Source organism: Corvus moneduloides, chromosome 4 (genome assembly GCF_009650955.1).
Source record: "Corvus moneduloides isolate bCorMon1 chromosome 4, bCorMon1.pri, whole genome shotgun sequence".
Lineage (NCBI taxonomy): Eukaryota > Metazoa > Chordata > Aves > Passeriformes > Corvidae > Corvus > Corvus moneduloides.
This window is the reverse complement of record NC_045479.1, coordinates 12448800-12470667: the sequence shown is the minus strand read 5'-3', so window position 1 is coordinate 12470667 and position 21868 is coordinate 12448800. Positions and strand designations below refer to the sequence as shown.

The window sequence follows — 21868 nt, the reverse complement described above, 5'->3', positions numbered from 1 at the left end:
TGTAGTTCTCTTGAGTTGCCTGCCCTTCTTCCAAAGGTCATAAACTCTCTTTTTTTCCTGAGTTCAGACAAACCTCTCTCAATATTAAAACACAGGGATGCACCTGTGTGCGTCAAATATTTCTAATTGTGTAATTTACATCAGACAAGTACATTTTTTAAAGTATCTCAGATTCCTAGATAGCTGAAAGACAGCTGTTAAACATGTAGCTTTTTGGTATAGAAAGTTATATTGCAGCAGTTTGTTTCCACGACTGCACTGTGGAATGAATTTAGGACTGTGGGAAAGCATAAATATGGAATTTAAGATTTCTTGGATTTTGTTCACTTCAGGTAGACACATGGCATATGAAGTATCAGTATGTGCTTTTTTAAACAAGAAGTAAGTTCATCTGTTGCAAAATTTGAAACATGAAAAATAATGCACTTCATGCATATATGCACACGTTGCATTAATTTATTAGTCTTGGAAGTGTTTTTATGCTTGTTTAAATCAAAGCGGATTTGAATTTTTTAAGTAAAAGAAGGTAAAAAAAAGCGAGGAAAATCCGAAAAGAACTGGCAGACAGTTAGTCCATATGGTCTAATTACTCCTGGTATTTTGAGACAAGAATGTAAACCTGGTGAATTACTAAACGGAGTAACTCTTGGGCCTGACTGTAACTGGAGGGCTCAGTAACTCAGTGGCTACTCTGAGAGCCTTTTTGTTGTTTCTCAGGGCGCCTATTACATATCCTACATATTTTAGTCATGTTTCATCTGGGAGAGCCCCTAAAAGGGCTCCTAGGATGGCAAACACCTGCAGGGGACTACAGTAAACACCAGCTAGTTGGAAGTGTGGAAGAACATCCTTTTTCTTTAGCTGTCTGGGCATCTGACAGTGAATAACCATAAAGATGCCATGCATAGCTGGGCCTCAGTTTTTTTTTCCTTCCAGATTGGCCCATTCATGGCAAGTTTTACATTTAAAATGAGATGGTGACTGTTCTGTGAACAGAGGGGCTGTTAACTCCTCTTCTCTCCTAACCCTTCTTTCTCTGACTGCCAGTTATCAGTACCTGCATTATGGGCTGGATAACCTGGCTGTATCTATATTTTTACATGCTGAGAATCAGAGACTGAGGCAACAGTCTGTGACACGTCAGGGACTCAAGACCTTACCTCTGCATGAAATCCCTAAGACTATACTGAAGGTCTATACAGTTCTACATCTGCGTCCTCAGCACTGAATCTTTTGACTCATTATTCCAAATTAGCTTCTACCTTTGTTTGTTTTATTATTTTTAAAAAATATCAGATGGGGTATTATCATTTGCCTTCCAGCAGAATGAGATAAACTATCTGCATTTGGTACTGGCATATTTTAAATTCAGTCTTTCATTAATTTTACTCCTTACCTGTTACCTTCTCGTTTTCTTATTATGAAGATAAAGTAGATTTCATTTTATTTTTCATTGTTTTATAACAGATTAATGTTTAGAAATGATCAGTTCCTATTAGTCATAGCTCATTCTTTCTTCTTTGCAGTCAGAGCTGTATGAAATCCTTTACTAAACAAAAGATGAATGATTTCATGTGTAACTCGAATTGCAGGAGAAATAATTACTGACAAAGGGCCATACTCAGATTTTTATCCTTCTTTCCTTTTGTGAAAACAATAATTTAATTTGATTCAGAGTTTCAAGAATGACAACCTTGGATGCAAAGCAAGTAAGGCAAACTTCCCCATGGAAGCAGAGTTGTGTGTTATGTCCAGCAGAGGATCTGAGTTGCATAATTTCCATTTATTAGTTGTAAGGCCTTACCTTTCACTAAAAAAGACCTGGTTTCAATATTAAGAATGAGAAAATTTAAATTTCTTTCTTGCATAGTTTAATTCTTTTTGCACACTGCTGTTGTCTAAAATCACACCACCCTTGCCTCCCTCACATGGAATTTAGTAGTAATATAAATCTTCTCGTGCTCCTCAAGACTTCTGAAACCTGTTTTTCCTTAGATCTCAGTTATGTTTGGCTCAGATGCCAAGATGTTGAATGAATTTTCAAAGCCTATAAACAAACAGTGCCCTGCCAGTCATTCTTAGCACCAATGGCCTGATAGCTGCTTTTGTCCTTTCTGCTTTGGATGGCCATTCTGCATGCAAGGAAGAAAAGACAGAAAAATTCGTGTTATTTCACAACTACTTTAGATGAAATGGCCTATACCAAAAAACCCCCCCAAAATATGAACTTTTGGAAATGCTTACTTGGAGGGAAAGTAGAGTAAAAAATCATAGAAATACTCAGTAAAATAGTTAGTTACTTACTGAGGAAAGGCTAAAGGCAAATGCAGAGATTGGGTAGATCCAGCTTATGCAGTGGTGAGGAATGTAAAAATATGAACACCTGAAGAACCAGAACACCAGGCAGACAGGGAAGGGAAGCAGTGTGTTTAGTACTGTACACCCATGTTCACAGCACTGTAGCTAGCTATGATAGTAAGATTATATCAAGACCAGGAAAAATTAGACTTAAATGTCCAACACTGAGTTTTCTTGGGCTGGGAATCAGGATGTGTTGGAGTTTTGCCAATGTTTGACACTGTTGAATCTGCTTTTTGTGCTGCATGGCCCTTGACCAGTCACTCCTGCCAGTATGGCTTTCAGGATGGGTAGTCCAGTCTTGTATATAGGGAATATTTGCTTTTTTCAGGAAGAGGAGCAAGATAGAGAAAGGTGATTTGGTCCATTCTTTTCCCACCGAGCTTCTTGACAGTCACCAACCAGTATCTGTTTATTTTTGTGTAGAAGAAAAGTGACAACAGTTGTGGAGAAAAGACTGGAGCAAGTTACATGTGTTTGTGAACCTTTGAAATTTATTTGGTAAGCAAAGGAATTCTAGTGAGAGGACTTGCCTTTCAGCTGCAGGAAAAAAAAAATTATAGGAAACAATAGAAATCGGGGGGTACGTTGTGTTCAGTTCTGCACTTTTTGCTACCACAGTGTTTGCAGGATGCTGCCCACCAATCCCATCGATACACCACTGCTGTTCAGTCAAACCACCCAGAGCTCTCTGTGGGTACTGGGCTTTCCCCTTGAAGTCAAAGGGAGTAATTGGTGCCTACTGGTGGCAAGATTTGTGTTACTCCTCTGGGCAGCCTAGAGGCAGCTGCTGCAGTAAATCTTGCAGCTCTTGTGTTAGCTGACACCCCCCAGCCCTGCAGGCAGTGCCATGGGGGGTGTTTCTGGGAGTGCCCGCTGGTTTTCTGCCCTGTTTGTTTGCAGGGATGCCCAGATACTGTGGAGAGTCCCCTTGAACTGGAAAGGAAGGAAGCCATTCTTTAAGTTAAAACGTTTAAATTGAATCAAGGTAATGGAGAATCGGATTTCAGTCTCTCATTGCTTGTAATAGAAAAATCCATGTGCACTGATAGTTCTCCTCAGTCAAGTATCCCTTGTTTGTATGGCTGCCTGTCAGATTGAGATGGGTACCAGTGGTTTGAAAATGGGAAACCTTCAGTTTTCACATAAATGGCAGGTCAAATATGTGTGGTGCATCACCACCTTTTACAGTAGATCACATGTAAAACTAAGTAAAGCCTCATTTAAATGACAAAAGAATTCTTGTGCTACATGTTAGCTCTTTCCAGTAGTAGCTGAATAAAAGAAAAAAAAACCCTAATAAATAATTAGGGTGGTAATATGTTTGACCATTATTTTTTCAGTATGACTTTTTTCTGTTACTATTATAACAGAAATGATCCTTTCAAAGACAACTAAAGTGCTAATGATAGCTAAGAAGGTCATTCCTAGGAGGTTAAACTGGTTTAATTAGAATTTATGAGAAGGTTACTATAGGAGTGCAGAAAGATGTTAAGGGGTTAACCTATAAGAGATTACATTGTAGTCAGTGTTCTGTTAAAGTTTGAATTAATTTTTCCCATGGGTTTTTCACATTCTAATTTTCAACTAAATGAGACATCTGTTTCAGAAAAGGAAAATTTGCTATGGTTGTCATAGCAACTATCATTCTGTAAGAAAATTATTCCAATGGTTACTTTAGAACAGAAAGATAGAAATTCAGTACATAAAGCAACATCCGACTGCTAGCACAAACTCTGATAATTCAGCCCTTTTTGTGTGGCAGATTATTTGACCTGCAAAACTTGTGCATGTGTTTTAAACATTAGGTTAATTGTCCTGTAAACAAATTCACCTCCGATATATTTTTCCTCTGGAGTCTTACATGTAGACAATCATTATTCTTATCAAAATAATAAAATGGTTGAATTTCAGTAGAGTGTTGGAGACACTCAAACTGTTCATTTGAAAAAGGTAAGTCCTAAATCAAAGTACATTTCTACAGATGAGTGCTTCACTTCAAAGGTGAAATACATTAATGAGGTATGTCTTTAATTGCCAAATAAATTTTTCTTGGGTTGGTTTCTTTTTTTTTTTGAGAATAGTGGATTTTTCTCTTGTAGAACATATATGACAATATTTTCATTGTCAAATGTAAAATATTACTGAAAAATACATTGTAAAAATAATTACACTCTTCCTGAGTATGCACTAACAGGGAATACAGAAATTCAGTGCTTGATATAAACAATTTAACTTTGTTTTCAGGTTCTATCATAAATGCAAATTTTAGACAAAGTTGTCTTTGCATGATACCCAGGTCATGGACTCATTAGTGGGTATTAGAGAAGAAGGCTTTTTCCCTACTCAGAAACTTTGATGGCTGTTTTGTTATAAATTTTCAGAAGAAGGGACTTGGGGATTTATAAAATCCCTATGTGCTTATAAAGATGGTTTTTGCTTTGGGGGTGGGGGCATTGAAGTGTGTGATTTGTCTTTCTTCTCTCCAATGTAAAGCATGCCAACATCCTCCGCTGAATCCTTTCTTGGACCTGTTTTTTTGTTTTTTTTTTTTTTTTTGCCAGAAATATTCCAGACATTTCCTTCCATCTCGGGATTGTCACAAAAGACAGCATAATGGCAAATCACACAAGTTGTAACATCTCCCCTTCACAAAAGAACAGCTCCAGCATGCATAACTTACCAGCCCCGCTGCAGTCACCACAAAGGGAGCGAGGGAGGGAGGAGGGAGGGACGGGGGAAAGTGCTTCTTGTCTTAATAAGCAGATCATGCCTATTCATAAGTGGAAATGGGCTTTTTTAGAAAGTGGCCCTGTGTAGTCCAGCCCTGGCAGAGGCAGGCAGAGGCTCTCACAGCTGCGTATGCAGTTTGTGGTCATCTGGATTTCAGCAGGATTAAGCTGGCTTTTGGTGAGACCTGTGGCAGTCATGATTATTTATCTTTAAAAATGCTTTACTGTAGTCTTAAAATAATTATTCTGTGAGTTTTTGACCTGTGCTTCTTGGGCAAACACTGGTCTTTCCCCTCAGTTTCTTTTCTGTGTCTGACATACCTGTGGGATGGTTGCCTCCCCTCACTTCCCATTGGGGAACCGGGGTCAATCCTGTCCCAGCCCAACAGCGCCAGACCAAGTGAGGGGTGGAAGCAGGGATGTATATCCACTGAAACTGTCCATGAGTTACAAACCATGATTTACTGTGCTGGCACTTCTTTTGCTACTTATTTGTCCTTGAAAATATTTTCTGTCAGTGAGATATTGCTGCTGGAAAATGTACCCTGGGCCTACAGATGATTTGCCAAACAGTTGTGTGTTTTTGTCTTGGTGAAGAAACACACTTGGCATGTTAGGTGTGGAATGCAATCTCAAGGCAGGAAAGGATGAAGAGTTTAGAAAAAGCCAACTACTGTATATTTTTACGAAGCCTCCCACTTCTGTAATATCCAAGCACCTCACAAACTTCAGGTTTTTTGTTTTCAAGGCATTCCTCTGTGGTAAAAATACTTTCCTTCTCTCAGTGCTGAGCTGAATGTAAGGAGGGGCTGATCCAGCTCCACAGAGCTTGTATGATTGCTGTGTGGCAATGTCACATGGTAACACTGCTGGTACCTTGCTGAACAATAAGCCAGTTAGGAGACTCCTATAATTGTTTAGGAAAAGACCTTTGAGATGATCAAGTCCAGCCATAAACCTAACACCACTAAACCATGTCCCCAAGTGCCACATCTACACATCTTTTAAATGCTTCCAGGCATGGTGTCTTAGCCACTGGCCTGGCTGGCCTGGCCAGCCTGTGCCAGGGCTTGACCTATCAGTGAAGAATTTTTCCCAATATCCAATCTAAACCTCCCCTGGTGCAACTTTAGGCCATTTCCTCTTGTCCTATTGATTGTTACCTGGGAGAAGAGACCCGATTCCCACCTTGCTAAAGCCTCCTTTCAGGAAATTTTAGAGAGATAATGTCTCCCCTGCGCCTCCCTCTAGACCCTGGCAGCAGGAAGTTGAGAAAAGGCTGCTTGGAATGTTGAACAGGTAACCAGAAAAGTGTGACTTTGTGGCCTGATATAGGGATGTGTCTTTATCTTAGCCAGCTGCCTTGGCCTGAGCAGTGTTACTCAGAACATGATTTGTGCTTCACAGCTAGTGCTGTTAGCATCTCTTCTTCACACACCTTCTTCACCTCCCTCATCACAGCTTCTGTTCAAAGCAGATGTTCAAAGTTTCATCTTTTTTTTTTTTTTTCTTCTGGGACACTTGTTTCTCAAGACCCTGGTTATCCAGGGCATGTGATGAAGAGGCAGGGGATGAGAAAGAAAGCCTTTCAGTCATCAGTAGTTGAGCCTCTTTTTGTCTGTGGAAGAAAAGCCTTCTGTTCATTGTTCTTCAAATATGGTATGGCCAGAAGATGTCAGTCAAAAAATTATTAAAACTTCCAGCCTAAAACTAACCCCTCAATTTTATGACCTAGAATTGGAGCCTAGACAGCAAGACATAATTTAACACTGTGACATAATTGCTGTGAAATATAGCTTTTTAATCAATGGGATAGGAAGATAAATTGTGTTCTGACTGGCAGTGTTACCGTCCTGCTGCTCCATGATGCACTGCTCCATAAGTACGTTTTAAAAAATGTAAATGCCTGTCTGATAAGAAATCCTGAATATGGAAAGTCTTACTTAAAAGCAAGTCAACACACCAGAGGACAGAAGAAATTTGTTTGTAAGAGAAGCAGCAGCATTCTTGTTCTGATGGGATGTATCCAATTAGGGAAACAAAGCAGCAGAGATGATGTCTCTGACTTTGGAGCAGGATCTGTCATGGTGCCAGGGTCTGTCCTTGTCCAGCTGGTCACAGGCTAAGGGCCAAATGTGCTGGGAGCCAATGTGAAACATAAATCATGTGTAGGTGTCTGAGACAGCTGTTCTTCTAAATGTTGTGAGAGTCAGTGTGATAATCCACACATGGAGGTCTTGGTATCCAGGGCTTGTAAGTAGTTGGAGGAATACTGTGAATATTTTACTGTATGCTGTCTACAGTGGAGTAGGGGAGGACTGCATGGATTTGCCATTCAAGTTAAACAACACTGCTTGTATGGAAAGAGGGGATTACTGTGCACACAAAGAAGAAAATGAATGCTATTTGTGTCTTCAAATTCCATGGTAGTAAAGAGTCAACCTCAGTATTTTAATTAGATAACCAGTACATGGAAGTACCGCTGAAGACATTCTCCTCCTCTCTTGGCAGGCAACCTTGGTTTTATGGCTGGGGCTTTAATCTTCCACGAGGCCAAGCACTATTAGAGAAATGGAACCTTATTCCAGATGGAATAGATATTCTTATAACACATGGACCACCTCTCGGTAAGAAATTATAGTGCTCTTAGCTGTGTGTTTCAGATGATTATATGGTAACTGATGGCTCTCCTTAGAAAAACAGTGCAATCCTGGCTTAGAAAAGTCAAAAGCAACATGCATACTGATTTCAGCAGCTCCAGGACTTCAGCTCATGATTGCCTGTGTCACCTCTGCTCAATGGCTTAAATTAAATAATGGCTTAAAAAGTAAAACCTTAACATAAAAAGCCATAATGAGTTTTATAAATAAGCAGGGTCTAGTTTTCCTATGCATATGTCTAATCTGCCACTGGTGAAATTACTAGATTGAAAGAGTGGAGCCTGTTTGAAGAGAAATGCAGGATTAGGGTCTTATTTTTTATCACTTTCTCCCTGACTTGCAATAGCATTCTCCCACCAACAAGTACCCAGAATCTCTATTTTTCCTCATCATACTGACTTGGTGCATCTTCTGCCTCACAAATCCAGATGCTCCCCATTGTTCGCCTGTTCTTTGGACAGGATTGTTGAACTGCTTATCTGTAATACAATTTGGCAACATGAACACATCAAATAGAAATAGTTTTGCATATGCATTTCCCAAATATTAATACAGGTGATATAAAAGCTATCTATCTACAATAAGAGATTTCTTGTATTTCTAGAAAATTTTGACATTACCTTTGCTACAGAAATAATACAATCACACAAATTTGTCCAGATTCAGTGAAAGCTCAAGGCTTTTAAGGTTTTTTTCGATCTATTTAACATATAGCAGTCTATATTTAATGGGAATGTGTGTTTGACTATCGCTAATTTAGTAAATGGACATGAACAAGAAGCATGTGCTCAAGTGTTCTGCTGAGTCTTACTGTGCTTTGTGTGAGATGAAGGCAGTTGGTTTCTTTAAACCTTTAGATTCCCCAATTTCCTGAAGCTAAAACCCTCGTCTTCCACTCTTTCTTCTCTTTCAGAGCTCGGAGGAGAAAGTATCTAAAGGGTTTGTGTTTTGTTTTCTTTAGAAAGACATGTTTGCATTCCACTGCTCACTAATCCTGGGGGAAAGTAGTTCTTTGTAAGCAGGGTTTCTCACAGTTAGGGGGTTGTGTTTTGATTCTTCACCTAAGTGGAGTCTCATGCCATGCCATGGACTGATTTTACTATGAGCATGTATTGTAAAAGTGGATGTCAGAAATTAAGTGTTTCAGCCCTTAAGAGATATCAGCTCCAAGCCATTAGTATGGGGGTAATCCCTGTCAGAATCCAAGGCATGATGCTGTGTCTTTCATGCAGTTTTATTTATAAGTCATATTTAAAACTTTTTCAGAAGCTTTTTCCAGACTTAGAAAGCCCTTTTAAAGCCAGCTAACCAACTGTAAAACAATCCAGCCTTCAGCTGAGTGAACATTCACTTGAAATCCCTTGTTGGAAAGTGGAGAGTTTCAACCACCTTGCTACTTTAGCCACCAGGTCTCTCCAGTAGCCTCTGGGATCAACAGAGGGAGGAGGACCCCTAAAGAGCACTGCAGAGCTGGCACTCAACAGACAGACTTTAGTAATAAATTTAATAGAAAATTTAGTAATTGAAAAGTAAATTAGTAATTGCAGTAATTCTGAGGAAGGGCCACCCATCTCCAGTGATTGTAATGGAGTAATGTGAATTCCTCCCATCTGCTTGGCTCAGTATGTGCTCTCTCTTTTTTTTTTTTTTTTTTTAATTCTTTATCTTCAACCATCCCCCAAGAATTTTCTTTTTTTTTAGAAGTTCCTGTTCCTTTGTCTCTCTCTTACTGATGCATTAATAGGTGGCTCAGGCACAGAACCCTCTGCCTGAGGGCAGGAGCTGTTGGTCTCCCTGACACCCATGGCAACTAATATATGACACTTCAAAGAAATTAACACTTTGCCTAACTTACAGAACCACCTTATTGTGCAGCTCTGTCCACAGACCTTTTGGGAGACAGGATCCTCCTTGACCCTCCCAGCCAATTATTTTAACCACAAAGCTGATTCCTGTTGTTCTGATCTACTGATCTACAACTCACTAGAGTTGTTCCTAATGATCATAAATAGCAATCAGTCCTCTTGCAAATTCTGGGTGTTTTATCCAGCATGGCTGCCTAAATTCTGCCCATCATCCATTTTCTGTGCTGGTTTCTCATTCTCTGACTTCAGAAAAGTGTGCATCCTCCTAAGCTAATTAATACTACATTATTGCATAGATTTTAGGTCTGATTTAGATGCAGAAGTACCATTAAGAGTTAATGAACTTTGTTTTTCATTTAGCCATGTAACAAAAATCCAAGTAATTTTTCTCTTCTGTTTTAGAGTAGTGCTTTGGGATGAAACCAGAGCAGGGATACTTGGGAGGTTCACACAGGATGAGAAAGCAAAGGTTAAAACAGCTATTTTTGACCATTTTATTAGTAACCTGCTTATTATTATTCATAAAGAAATGCCATATATTTCATAGCTTATGAAATATAGTATTTGTGATTATGGGATCAGTGTTAATGCTCATTTCCATATCAGCATATTTTTGTTTCTTAAAGATCTGCATTTATGATTCTTTTATTTCTCTTCCAAAAGTTCACTTTCTTTTCTTTGTTTTTAATTTAATTTCACCTTTAAGTCTTCATTTGCAGCTGTCTGCTTGATAGTCTGTGACAAAGATTTATACTTTCCTGACAGCTGCAGAAACCTGTTTCAAGTAACCAAACATTAAAAAACCCCTAAGATGAACTCTAATTGTTAGCTAGGTGTAATCAATTATTCTTAGTTTGTGTAGTCAGGTGTACATAATAAGCTGCAAACATATGGGAAGGCTTCAGAAGGGTGATAATGCATGTAAACAAAAACATGTTCAACATAAATAATGCTTAATTTAATGGAGAAGTTAATTTTATGGATTTTTGTTTGTGAAGTTTTTGAAGTGGAAATACTTTTGGCTTTATATTTGCCACAGACATTTTGACAATTAACTGTTTCAAATCATTGGAGTAGTAAAACCCATGGTTATAATATGTTTACTAAAAAAAAAAAGCATGACTGGATTCCAGAGGAATTGCTGGCCTCACTTTGACATTATAAATACTGTTTTCTCCAGTGAATTTTCACCTCCTTTTGATGGCACAAGTGAGTTCAGCAGAAGGGAGCATTGCTCAATCTGGCTGTAGTTCAGCAGGGCTTTCTTTTTCTACATCCCCTGACAGGTGCCAAGCAACACCTTCAAGTCTTTGGCCATGATCAGAGCTTCCTCTTTTTGGCACTTAGGATGCCCCATTCCCAACTCTTTTCTGAAAATTGAGCTTAGCTCTCCGAGTAGCTATGAAACAAGTGCAAACTTTTTGCCATTTTGATAAAACCTCACAGTTTACCGAGCCCAGTTTTCAAGCACTGGCAGCTACAGAGGTATTTCTCAATGTGTGAACCTACCCTGAAGCTCTAGTGAATCTGAGAGCTTTTCCAAGAGCTTGAATTGAAAAGACCACAATTCTGGTCTTTTAAGCCAGTTGGTTGGCTGCTTAGCCATGCTTGAGTGGACATCAAAAGTAAATGTATCAAAACCAGGTCCAGGCTCTGTACCTCTGGCTAAAGGCACAATATATTCACACTACTGCAGCAAATCCAAGAGATGCAAAGCTATGACAGGCACGCAGGGAAAATATCAGAACAACAAAATAAAAGCAGGAAGATTTTGTCTTTTAGGTTTCCAAATTTGAGCCTGATGAAAATGACTGAACAATAGGAAGAAAACAGATTGGTTGTTGCAAACACTCCAATACAACATCCTCCTTATACTACTACTTGGAAGGAAACATGAGACTTCAGTTGGCAGTAAACATCCCCCTGCAGTATTTTTAGACAAAGAGGCAAGTTGATGTAACATTTCTGTCTATTTTTGTAAGAAATAGATTTTTGCACAATTTTTGTGCAAATAAATGCAGCACTTACATACATCTTCTGCAAAAGGCCTGAGTTTCTCTTCCTATCTGAGATCCATCAGTTCAGGCAAGTGGGACTTGCTGTGCCATAAAGTGGTTTAACTTGAGGATGTTATTTTTGGGGCATGCAGTAAATTCCTCACCTGAGCTCCACTACTGTAGGATTCAATGTGTTAACAATATAGTTGTGTTTTTGGCAGCACAGATTCTGTTACATCAGTTCAAGTGTTCAATCTAAAAAAGTAGGTCCCAGGACTGGTTTTAAATAGCTAAATGTTCATTTAAATTCTTTAGAGGCTCGCTGTGGACTTACTGCTCTTTGCACCTCATTCTCTTCAGGAAGAAAAATGGGTAAAGCATTGAGTTATCCCATGAACAACAGTGTGAAAAATGCTTTGATTGCAGTGATTATTCTTTGAAAAACAACTGGAAAGAGTTATCATAGTCCTTTTTATCCAGATGAGCTTTTATGGTTTTCCTCCAGTATTTTTCTTTCCTTCCTCTTCTGCTTACCAAGGCAGACACAGTTTTTGCCACTTCAGTTCTTCTGTGGCTGTTTGTGAAAAGGCATGAGACATGAAATCTCAAAAGTGCTGTATAACAGCACAACTTCGTGGATTACCTGTCTTCTCTTAAAGCTTTCCTTTCTTTTCCAAAGGTTTTCTAGACTGGGTTCCTAAGAAAATGCAACGGGTAGGATGTGTTGAGCTGCTGAACACAGTCCAGAGACGAATACAGCCAAGGCTTCATGTTTTTGGACATATCCATGAAGGTCAGAACACATTTCTTTTTATATATATGTATTTAGAAACCACAAAGAGAGAAGGCTTAACCAGTGTTTTCAAACTTGAATGTCTGAACTGAAGCACTTCTAGAATTCAGATACATATTTAGCTGCATATTCAGAGGTGAAATCGGCTTATAGCCACATTTCAGTATTTGCACTTGAGTTTCTCTTTCACTTTCTACTTCTGTAAAACAGGTCAATGCTTCCTTCACAGGGAAGTGAAGTTTTACTGTGAGTTTTAAAGTTAGAACCCAAGTCCACTAGGTGCAGAAGGTGACTAAATATTAGGATGGAGGGATTGTATTTTCCTCAGCAGAATCTGTGCTTTACAATAATTCATGTCAGATCTCTGTGTCTCGGCTTCTGTGCTTGTAAAAGGGGTAGGAATGCTTTGAGGGATGCTTCTAAGGCTTGATCTTCAAGATTGTACAATAAAGGTTGTCTCTCCCCATCAGTGTGTATATGAAGTTGAAATCATGAGGGATGCCACCACTGACTTGTGTAGAAGTTCCAAAATATTTATGGATGCATTTAGTTGCTTTGGCAGGGGAAACATTTTATGCCTAGACAAAACAAGTGGTTCTCTTGACTATTTGGTATTTATCGGGGAAAAAAACTGAGTTCCCTTCACACAAGCCAGTAAATGGTGACAGATATGCTCTGCTGAAGTCAGCGACAGCAGGAGTTCATCTCCAGGCAAAGGGAGAGGTAGATGCTGTCTGTCCTGCTCACAAAGCAAGGCAGCAAGACTTCAAGCAGTGCCCCCACCCCAAGCAGAACGCAGTGGGCTGTGCAGGAGCGAACCATTGGCACGTGAGTGTGTATTATCAGCTGCTCAGTGCTTGGCAGTGTTAACTCACTGGCAGGAAAAGGTACTCCATAACTGCTAGTTTTCTGCTGCTGGGACTGCTCCAGCCTTTGCTGGAGGATCTCTGTGGGTCTCACCAGTGTAGAAATGGCAAAACCGGAGAAGCTGGCCTTCAGATACTTCTGGTTTTGTGAAGAACCCTTCCCAAGAAGTCCCTCTCTTACTTGCTGCTGGGGGCTTTCACCCTGGCACATTAGAAGTGACACTGCTGAGAGGGGTGCTGGTGTAAAATTAATGGATAAGATGTTAAGATCATTATTTTATAGCTCAAGGATTAGGTCCATTTTCCTTATGTGTCTCATCTGCAGTGACCTGTTAATGCCTGGTTAATGTCCAAAGTGCTGTTAAATCACAGAGTAAGCAAATAATGCTGCTAGAGCAGTCTTTGATATTCCAACAGAGAGAGGTGGTGAATGCAGTTCAAGCTCATTGTCATTTCAGAAATTGTAAGCCAAGAGGGTTGTAGGGGATATAAGCAAACAGCAAGCCATGAAGCTTCAGGCAGGTAAACAAAATCACATCTGCTAAAACCAAGCCCAACTTTGTCTCTCGAGGGAAGAGAATGGCACCTCCATAGAATGGTAAATCCTGTGAATTAATGAAGTTGGCGCAGTAGGTATCAAAACACAGAAACAAGGTACTCTTCTTGTTAACTATCATAATTTAGAGAAAACAAATGGGGAACTGCAGAGCCTGTTTTTCAGTGGGATGCTAAATCTCTGCAGAGGAGAATTCCCATTGCAGGCAGCCTGTGCAAACGAAGCTGCACTTTGTAGAGAGAATGCATGATTTGAACAGATGAGTTCTTCCTCTGAGCGAGCATAGCTACATCTGCAGCAGTCATTTATTGAACATCTGGGGGGAAGAGATGCTTATAAGATGCTTATAAGAAGAGATGTTTCTTCCCTATTCCCTCTCTGCACTACCATGTCTGCCAAAAATACCTCTGCACATGGGCTTGCTGCTGAACCACCCATGGAAGGGACAAGCAGCATGGCAGGGGCTCTGGCTAAAATCCTGGTTTTCCCATTACAGCCAGTACTCCACTGAGGTCATGGCCAAGGCAACTCTGCTAGCAGTAGGGCAGAAGTGAAAGCTGCAGCATTAGGAATCTTCCAGCAAAAGGAGTGTGTTAGCAGGCTGATTCTGTTCTCTCCAAACACATAGCTGAGGAGAAAGAAAGTCCCAGCCATGGTGCTGACTGTCCTCCGTGCATTTTGTGTTTTCCTCAGAACAGTTGTTCTGTGGCAAACAGAAAGGGATTTAAAGAAATGCCTGTGACAGGAACCTGACAGAGTTTTTTCCCACCCTGGTCCCTAATTATAGTGTGGGTTTGCCATGGGAGGTGCAGGAGGCTCTGCATTATTCAGGGTGTTTTAAGGAACCAAAAAGAAAAGAATTTGGCTACTGTTTCTTTGTTTGCAAATTATGCAACTTTCAATGCTTCTGAAAGACACAAAATTGCACTCAGAAAAACCATGGGGTCCTAGGTACCTAGGATTTGAATAGCTAGAACTCAGTATGTATATAGCAATGAATACATTTCACTATTAACTTCATCAAAGGTGAGATTGAATCTTAGTACAAATGCTTTCTACCAAGTGATTTCCCCAAAATCATGCATTTCTGATGATGAATGCAGTTCTTCATATTGAACATAATATTTCAGTGAAAGTTTCCAATATTAAGATTTTAGCTTTCATGTAACCAAGCTTATATTTTTTCCTAGTGATTCATTAAAAGATTTTTGACAATGGAGAATGCGTCTGCTTTTTCATAACATCAGGGCTGTCAAGGGGCTTCTTCTTCACTTTCTGAAACAGCATTTCACTGTATTTCTACAGGCATTAGAGCTGAAAGCTTGGTTTTCTGCAGATTTAGCTCTGGAATTGTTTTCCTTGGGTGTCTAGCTGGACATGAGATGTAGCTGAAGCTTTTCACCACTGGTGAGACACATGAACGTGTGTGTTCTCCTGTAGAAATGGTACAGTGTTTTAGGGTGTGAATTCACCTTGTCTGTTAGTGCATTAATAAAGCCATTTTTTCTCAGCCTGGACAGGCATTTTAGTGACTTTACATCAAGTTTGATCAACAAGCTCAAAGGCATAGCAAGAAGAGGTTCCTACTAGGCAAATCCTGCCCGGATGCGCTTGCACACGTACTTGCCCTAGTGAAGCAATGCTTTTTCTTCACTGGTTGCTTAAAGAATGTTCAACACAGGGCAGGAAAAAAAGGTGGGAAGATTAGAATTGCCCAAAGTTTGCTGCACTGATGACTGCAAGCCTAAATGATCAGAAGCATGTTTCTTAAAGTTCTGCAGTTGCTTAAGCTCTATCTTCTCATCCTTTCCAAAACTAAAAACGTTTTAAGAAAAAATCTTTGCAGAGAAAAGTATCTGTCTTTCTAAGGAGGTTTGGTGAGCTGGCTGCCAGAGATAATAGCCATTAGCTCCTGACGGCCCATTTTGCATTTCTTACACAATTTTAAAAGTTCTGATGTAGGAAAAATATGGTATTGATTCAGGGAACATTTATGTTTTGCACGAAGAGAATTTTTAAATTCCTTCTGAGTAATAAAAAATGTGGCATTTACCATTGTGTAATAAAAGTAATTAAAAATAAAGAAGATAATAATGAATAATGAGAGTAACCAGAATTTTTCTTCCTTTGTAGGTTATGGTGTCATGGCTGATGGAACCACCACCTATGTGAATGCATCTGTGTGCACTGTGAATTACCAGCCACTTAATCCGCCTATAGTTATTGACTTACCTACTCCAAGGAACACATGATTATAATGAGGATTTAAAGTTGTATCCAACACATTAGCAACTTTATATTGCTGGCTGAGAATCCCAATAGGGAACCATTCAACAAAAAAAAGCAAAATCCTTCTTTTTTTCCCTGCTAGCTCTTCACAGATAAACTTAGAATAACAAAAGTGGACAAGCAACAAAGACGCTTTGGTGCCAGAAACAATTAAAGACTAACATTTCACCATTAAAATGTTTGTGAACACAGAAAAGTGAATGCATTCCACATATATATAATACATATATATATATATCTATATATATATATATATCTCTAGTAGGGGCTTTTGTACATACAGTATATTGGACTTATTAAAAGAACGATGTCTTTCAAAGGAGTGTTTCTTTAAGAAAGTTTGCAGTTTAAACGTAAGTGTTTAGACTAGGATTTGATTTCCTCATTTCAGATGTTTTCCAGTGAGTTCTTGGTAAAATAAAAATGATGGTAAAGATGTTTTCCCTTAATCAACATGGCAAATATAAAAGATGGTGCACAAATGACCAGTCACAGGAGGAAAGCTATTTCTCCAAGTCCTCCAGGTCTAAGTCTTTGCATCTATTCAAAACCAATGCAATAGAGGCCCTAATTCACTGTACTGAAATGAAGTTTTACTACATCTGGCATTACAGATGGCAAGGGAAATGGTGCATATTGCCAGCATGCTGTAAACAGCTCAACATTCAAGAAGGGAGACTGTGTTAAGTGCAGTATAAACTCAGGAATTTGTAACCTGGCCTCACCTGTTAAAGAAAAAAAGGATGACATTTCCCTTAAAAAAGAAGAAAAAATATAACTGTGTTTTTGTATGGTAAAGCGATAAGTGATTGTATTTAAGGAAAAAAAAAAAAAGAGAAAAAACCCACAAAGAGCCCACCCAATGATTAGTAATGGTTTTTTAAATAAAACCCACTGGGACCATTGGTTTAAAACCTGCTAATGGGACATGCAGCCAATGATGAGATTACTGGTTTGAATTTGGCTCCGGTCAGGAGTGGTCAAATGTCATTGTGATCATTTTGTCCCTGGGAAACATAGATGTCAAGGGGAAGGCATCATCCTGAGGTGTAGTTTGGACACTCACTTTTGGGTGGCTGTGAGTAATGGGTACACACCAAAGTGTGCAGAGCAGAGGTCACCTCAGGGGACCTGGTACTGCTGTTTGCCCACTCATGGACACTGCTGAGAGAGGCCCAGGACAAACCCAGTAGAAACCCATCTGTTGCATTGCTTTTGGCTCCAGGCAAAGCAGGGGATGTGTTGGGAGCTGGTTGGGATGGTCCACAGCCAGGGTACTGCCGTGCAGCTCTCCTGCAGAGTTAGAAGAGGTGTTGAAGCTGCTGGGATTTCAATCCTGTCCTAGGCAGAAGCTTAAGAATTGATTACAAAGCCACCAAAAAAACCAAGGGCTTCAGACATGTCCTGCAAGAAATGGATTTCTGCTTTGAACTAACAAACATATCCTTTTGCCTTGTGGACATCCTGAATTTGGGGCTGACAGCATCTAGACATTAATCTTGTTCACACGCTGGGCAGACCACAGCGCTACCAGCTCAGAGTTGGTTGCAGGTCTGTGCATAGCCCACAACTGCACAAATGCCTTGGAGAATTCTGTGTGTTACATGGATGTAAACGTGAGCTTCACATAGCAGCTACATGTACATTATACACTTAAACAATTTAAAATACCTGTGTTGCAAAACCAGGCCACATGAGCTTCGACTCTGAGCAAGGTGGGCACAAACTCTGCTTTTCACTGGCTTCCCATGTGCAGCAGCTCTTCCAGCTGCTGCTGGGAGCTGACGTTTGAGCCTGGTAACTGACTTGTGCTGTGGACCCACAAGAAGCCACCAGACCCCCAGAAAACATGACAAGTCACAGGTCTGTCATTTCTTGTAAGCTGTTGGGTGACTGTGTGTCTAAACAAATGTGCTGCTTTTTTGTCCTGAAAATGAAACCCCAAAACAATTGGTGACACCTGCAAGTGGTTTTTGGGTGAGTGGTTCACAAGTGCATGAGCAGTCTGCCATGAATTCAGATGGGGCCACTTTTGTCAGAGCTACTGGTGTAGAAATCTCAGGATCAGCTCCTAAATCAGTAAGAACTGAAATTCATAGTTGAATATGAACTCCTGTCATCATTGGGAAGATGAACAATAGCTTGGTTAGAATAAAAGTGGCTTAGCTAGTCACAATTCAAGTGGTTTGCAACAAATGTGGCAGGAAATTGGCTGTATGTTAAAGTCTGAAATGTTTACATTCTCTCATGGCACTTAAATGTTAAAGTGGGGGGAAGAGGTCCTTTTATTAGCCTCAGCAAAATTTCTATGTCAACCATAAACTATTCTCTTAAAAATAATTTTTCCTAAGGTATCTTCCAAATACTGTGTATTTTTATGTGGAAAGGATATGAAAGCAACTGTTACTTCAAAATATCATTTAAAGTACTTGAGGTATGAAAGCTTAAAGATTATTTAATCATTTTGGCATAACTTGAGTGTTGTAATTTTTGGTCAAGCATGTTAGACAAATAAAGTCTTAAAAAAAAAAAACCAAACACACATCAAAAAATAAGGTCTCTTAATGTCCAGCTCGTGTGATCAGCTCTGTGTTGGAATGAATGCCATCTTCTCCAGGGGCAGGAGCCAGGCTGTGGGACATTAAAGTTGTTTTGGAGGGGGGTCAGCTGGCAGAGGGACTGGGGACAGATGGCAGAGGGTGCCCTGCTCAGTCTCCCAGCTTCCAGCCGCCCCATCTCCTGCAGAGGGTTACCAGCTCGATGTTGGGGTTGCAGAGAGAGGGGAAAACAGCCACCACTGCCTGTAATAGGTGGGAGAGAGTGCCAGGTGTGCCTGGGAGGCAGGGGCCTACCCTGGGAGTGCTGCAGCACAGCTCTGGAGAGGTCAGGAACTGGGATGCCATCCTTTGGGAGTGGACAGCGTTTGAGGGAAGGACAGTTTGCGAGTTGGGTGTAAGGACACATCTTCACAGAGAGGGAGGCTAAGGCCAGGTGAATATTTTTGTTTTAACTTTGTGGGCACAGAAAGACCTGAGTTTCTGATGTACCTCAGATAAGGAAGGCCGTGAAAAGGAAGATTTCCACAAATGTGGCTGTGCCACTCTCAGCTCTATTTAAATTTGGGATGCCCTCTCAAGTAGTTTCCTGCCCCACCTCCTCATTGCTGACCTTCACTGATATTTATCCAGGTAGCAGCTCTCCTGAAGGAAGGTGTGCTGATGTGTATCACTAATATGTGCATTCCCATCACCAGGCAGAATTGTTGGCTGAGATTAATTCTGGTTCATTTCAGCAATGAATAGGGAAGATATCACTGCACGTCAATGAAAAGGAAAAAAACATGACAAGATTATTTTTACCTCCCTCAGTCACATACGGGTGAGGATGTGAAATGTTCTTTGACTAGAAGGAAGGAGCAGGCTGGAACTCAGCACCCACCCAAGCAGCTGCTTTTGGTGCCCCAGGAAGGATCAAAACCCCTGTCTCAGGGTCATGCTTGTGGACACAGCAGGTGGGAAAGTGCTCTAGTTCTGCTGCAGGAGGGAGCCAGAGGAGATAAGAAGTGGTTTGTCTTTTCCAGTCACTGAAAGCTGCCAACAGTCAATGCAAATACTTCAGAGGAAGGAGGAACGAGACATTCCTTAGAAGGCAATTTTTGGAATAATCTGCCCATGGGGATCTTTGTCCCCCTCCCATTTATTGCTGTTTGTGTGAGAATTTCTCTCTTAAAACCCATATTATTGCTTTCTGCTCAAGTAACTCACACAGAGCAAATATAACTGCAAATGGTCTTTCCTTTCAGGTACATTCCTGTCCCTTTCTTGCAAGTCTCTCTGCATCTGCAATTTTAGTGGTATTTTGGAACAGTGAGCACCCTGGATGGTTATGCACAGTGCATTAGAACAACAGTATTTCACTTATCCTTGTACGTGTGCTGCTGCTTGGGTTTATTGACTGTCCCTTTGTTCTCTTTTTACGTGAAAAGTGAAAATAGGAGTACTTATATGCACCTCTTTTGTGCCATCTGTTATTTTGTATATTGCCTGTTATGTTGCTTTTTACTCACTTCATCCAGAAATTAAAATAATTTCAATTCTAGCTAGATTCTATTTCTAACCCTCTTACTTTCCCATCTCGGAAACGCTCCCCTCCTCTCTTTTTGATGATGTGTCATTTGGGAGTTGGTGAGAGGCAGCAGTGCCAGAAGAGGACCTCCTATCTGAGCATCCATCCCTCCTGTCTGAGCATTTAGGCACAGTTCTCTGCTGCTTTCTCTGCTGACTTTTATCCAATATCTTCATTTTTTAGGAGTTTTTTGGGATAATAGCATATATTTGTAACCCCCAGTGGAGCACTGTGGTGAGCTGCCTATGGCTCTAGCTGGGCTTTCTCTTCAAGAGGTGAGAACTGATCTGGACTTACCACAACCATCACCCTTTCCACTCTGTCCATGTTGGGGATCTTCTCCCCCCTCTCTGTCCTGTTCCCCTGGCTTTGGCGGTGCCCTTGGCAATCCTCATCATCCCTGGTTGGGCTTTGCTGCTTGAGGGTACCTCATCCACCACCTGTGGGGAGCTGAGGATGCTGCTGTGGGGGATATGGAGCTGTGTGACATTGGCAGAGCCCTCATCCCGCTTTTGGGGTTTTTGTGTCTTAGCTGCTGCCCAACCCATGACCCTTCTTTGCCTCCCATGAACAGCTCTTCCACAAAGGTCTTTATCAAAACTTTTGCAATTGTCCACACCAATTATATCAGCAATAGCTCTTCTGGCCAGGACTTTGATGCACAAAAGCTTTCAAACAGATTAAAGGAAGGGACTTTTCTTTTGCACAAATCGGTCGGCATTGTTTCCCCCGGCCCAGTGAAGTGTCTTCCCTCTCCAGAGCACAGTGGACTAAGACTGAGCAGAGCAATTAACCTCACCACATGTCACTGGGTCTGTGCACACCGTGCCCTTGTGCTCTTTGCTCCCATCCAGGGCCCTGTGGGCCTGGTGAGTGGGCAGATGCTTCCTGCCGTGGGAGAAGAGCCCATTCTCTCCCTCAGAACTCTGGTCTTGCCTCTGCGTGGCCTCGGGGACAGGGGGACAGCCATGGGAAACAACAACCCAGGCAAGCTGGCTGTTTTGAGTACTCTCCTTACATTTCTCTTGTCTTTCTTTCTGTGTTCTGAATGGGATGAGCAACTTGAGGAGGGCCAGATGGGAAAATGCTGGTTGCTATAAACATGTTGCAGTGGCTTATGGTAGAATCAAGCTTCAAAATCAGAGTAAGGAAAATGCTTTGCCCAACCACATGAGCTGCCCAACACCCAGGGAAGGCTGGGGAGAGTTGAAGGTGATGTTAAAGCACCCTCCCACCAGTGCAGCCCCAAGTGCTCCTTCCCCACTGCAGTTAGAACCTGGCTGTGGGGGCTAGGGCTGGCCCAGCTCACTGACAAGTGCAAATTGGGACTACTAGGAGGTATCAAAATTGGTGGCACAAACCTTTCCACAGAGGCCACTGGAAGGGCAAGAAGGGGTCTCAAAGCTGAGGAGCCTTCTCTCAATGAGTGCTCCCTTTTCCACAGTGGAGTGGCTACCTGTGTCCTGGTGGGGACCCTGCCGGTGGGCGTGGGGGGCTGAACCCATAGAGGGGAGTAGGGGACTCCATCTGTGTCTCTGCAGGGCACAGAGCCAGGTGGCCCCAGTGTTGTGTGCTGTGGACTTCAGAGAGAGGCTTGTCCCTGCTGGGTTTCTGTTTCATCCTGGTA

General features: G+C 41.0%; 1 protein-coding gene across 5 annotated transcripts in view; it reads left to right on the top strand.

The window, feature by feature from the left end:
• Positions 1–20214, top strand: part of MPPED1 (metallophosphoesterase domain containing 1) — a 63267-nt gene extending 43053 nt beyond the window's left edge. For all 5 annotated transcript variants that reach the window (XM_032106925.1, XM_032106924.1, XM_032106927.1 and 2 more), the window contains exons 5-7: positions 7602–7717; positions 12292–12405; positions 15961–20214. In XM_032106925.1, coding sequence (XP_031962816.1) covers positions 7602–7717; positions 12292–12405; positions 15961–16079 — 349 coding nt within the window. In that variant the 3' untranslated portion in view covers positions 16080–20214. The remainder of the gene's footprint in view (positions 1–7601; positions 7718–12291; positions 12406–15960) is intronic.
• The last annotated feature ends 1654 nt before the right edge of the window (positions 20215–21868 follow it).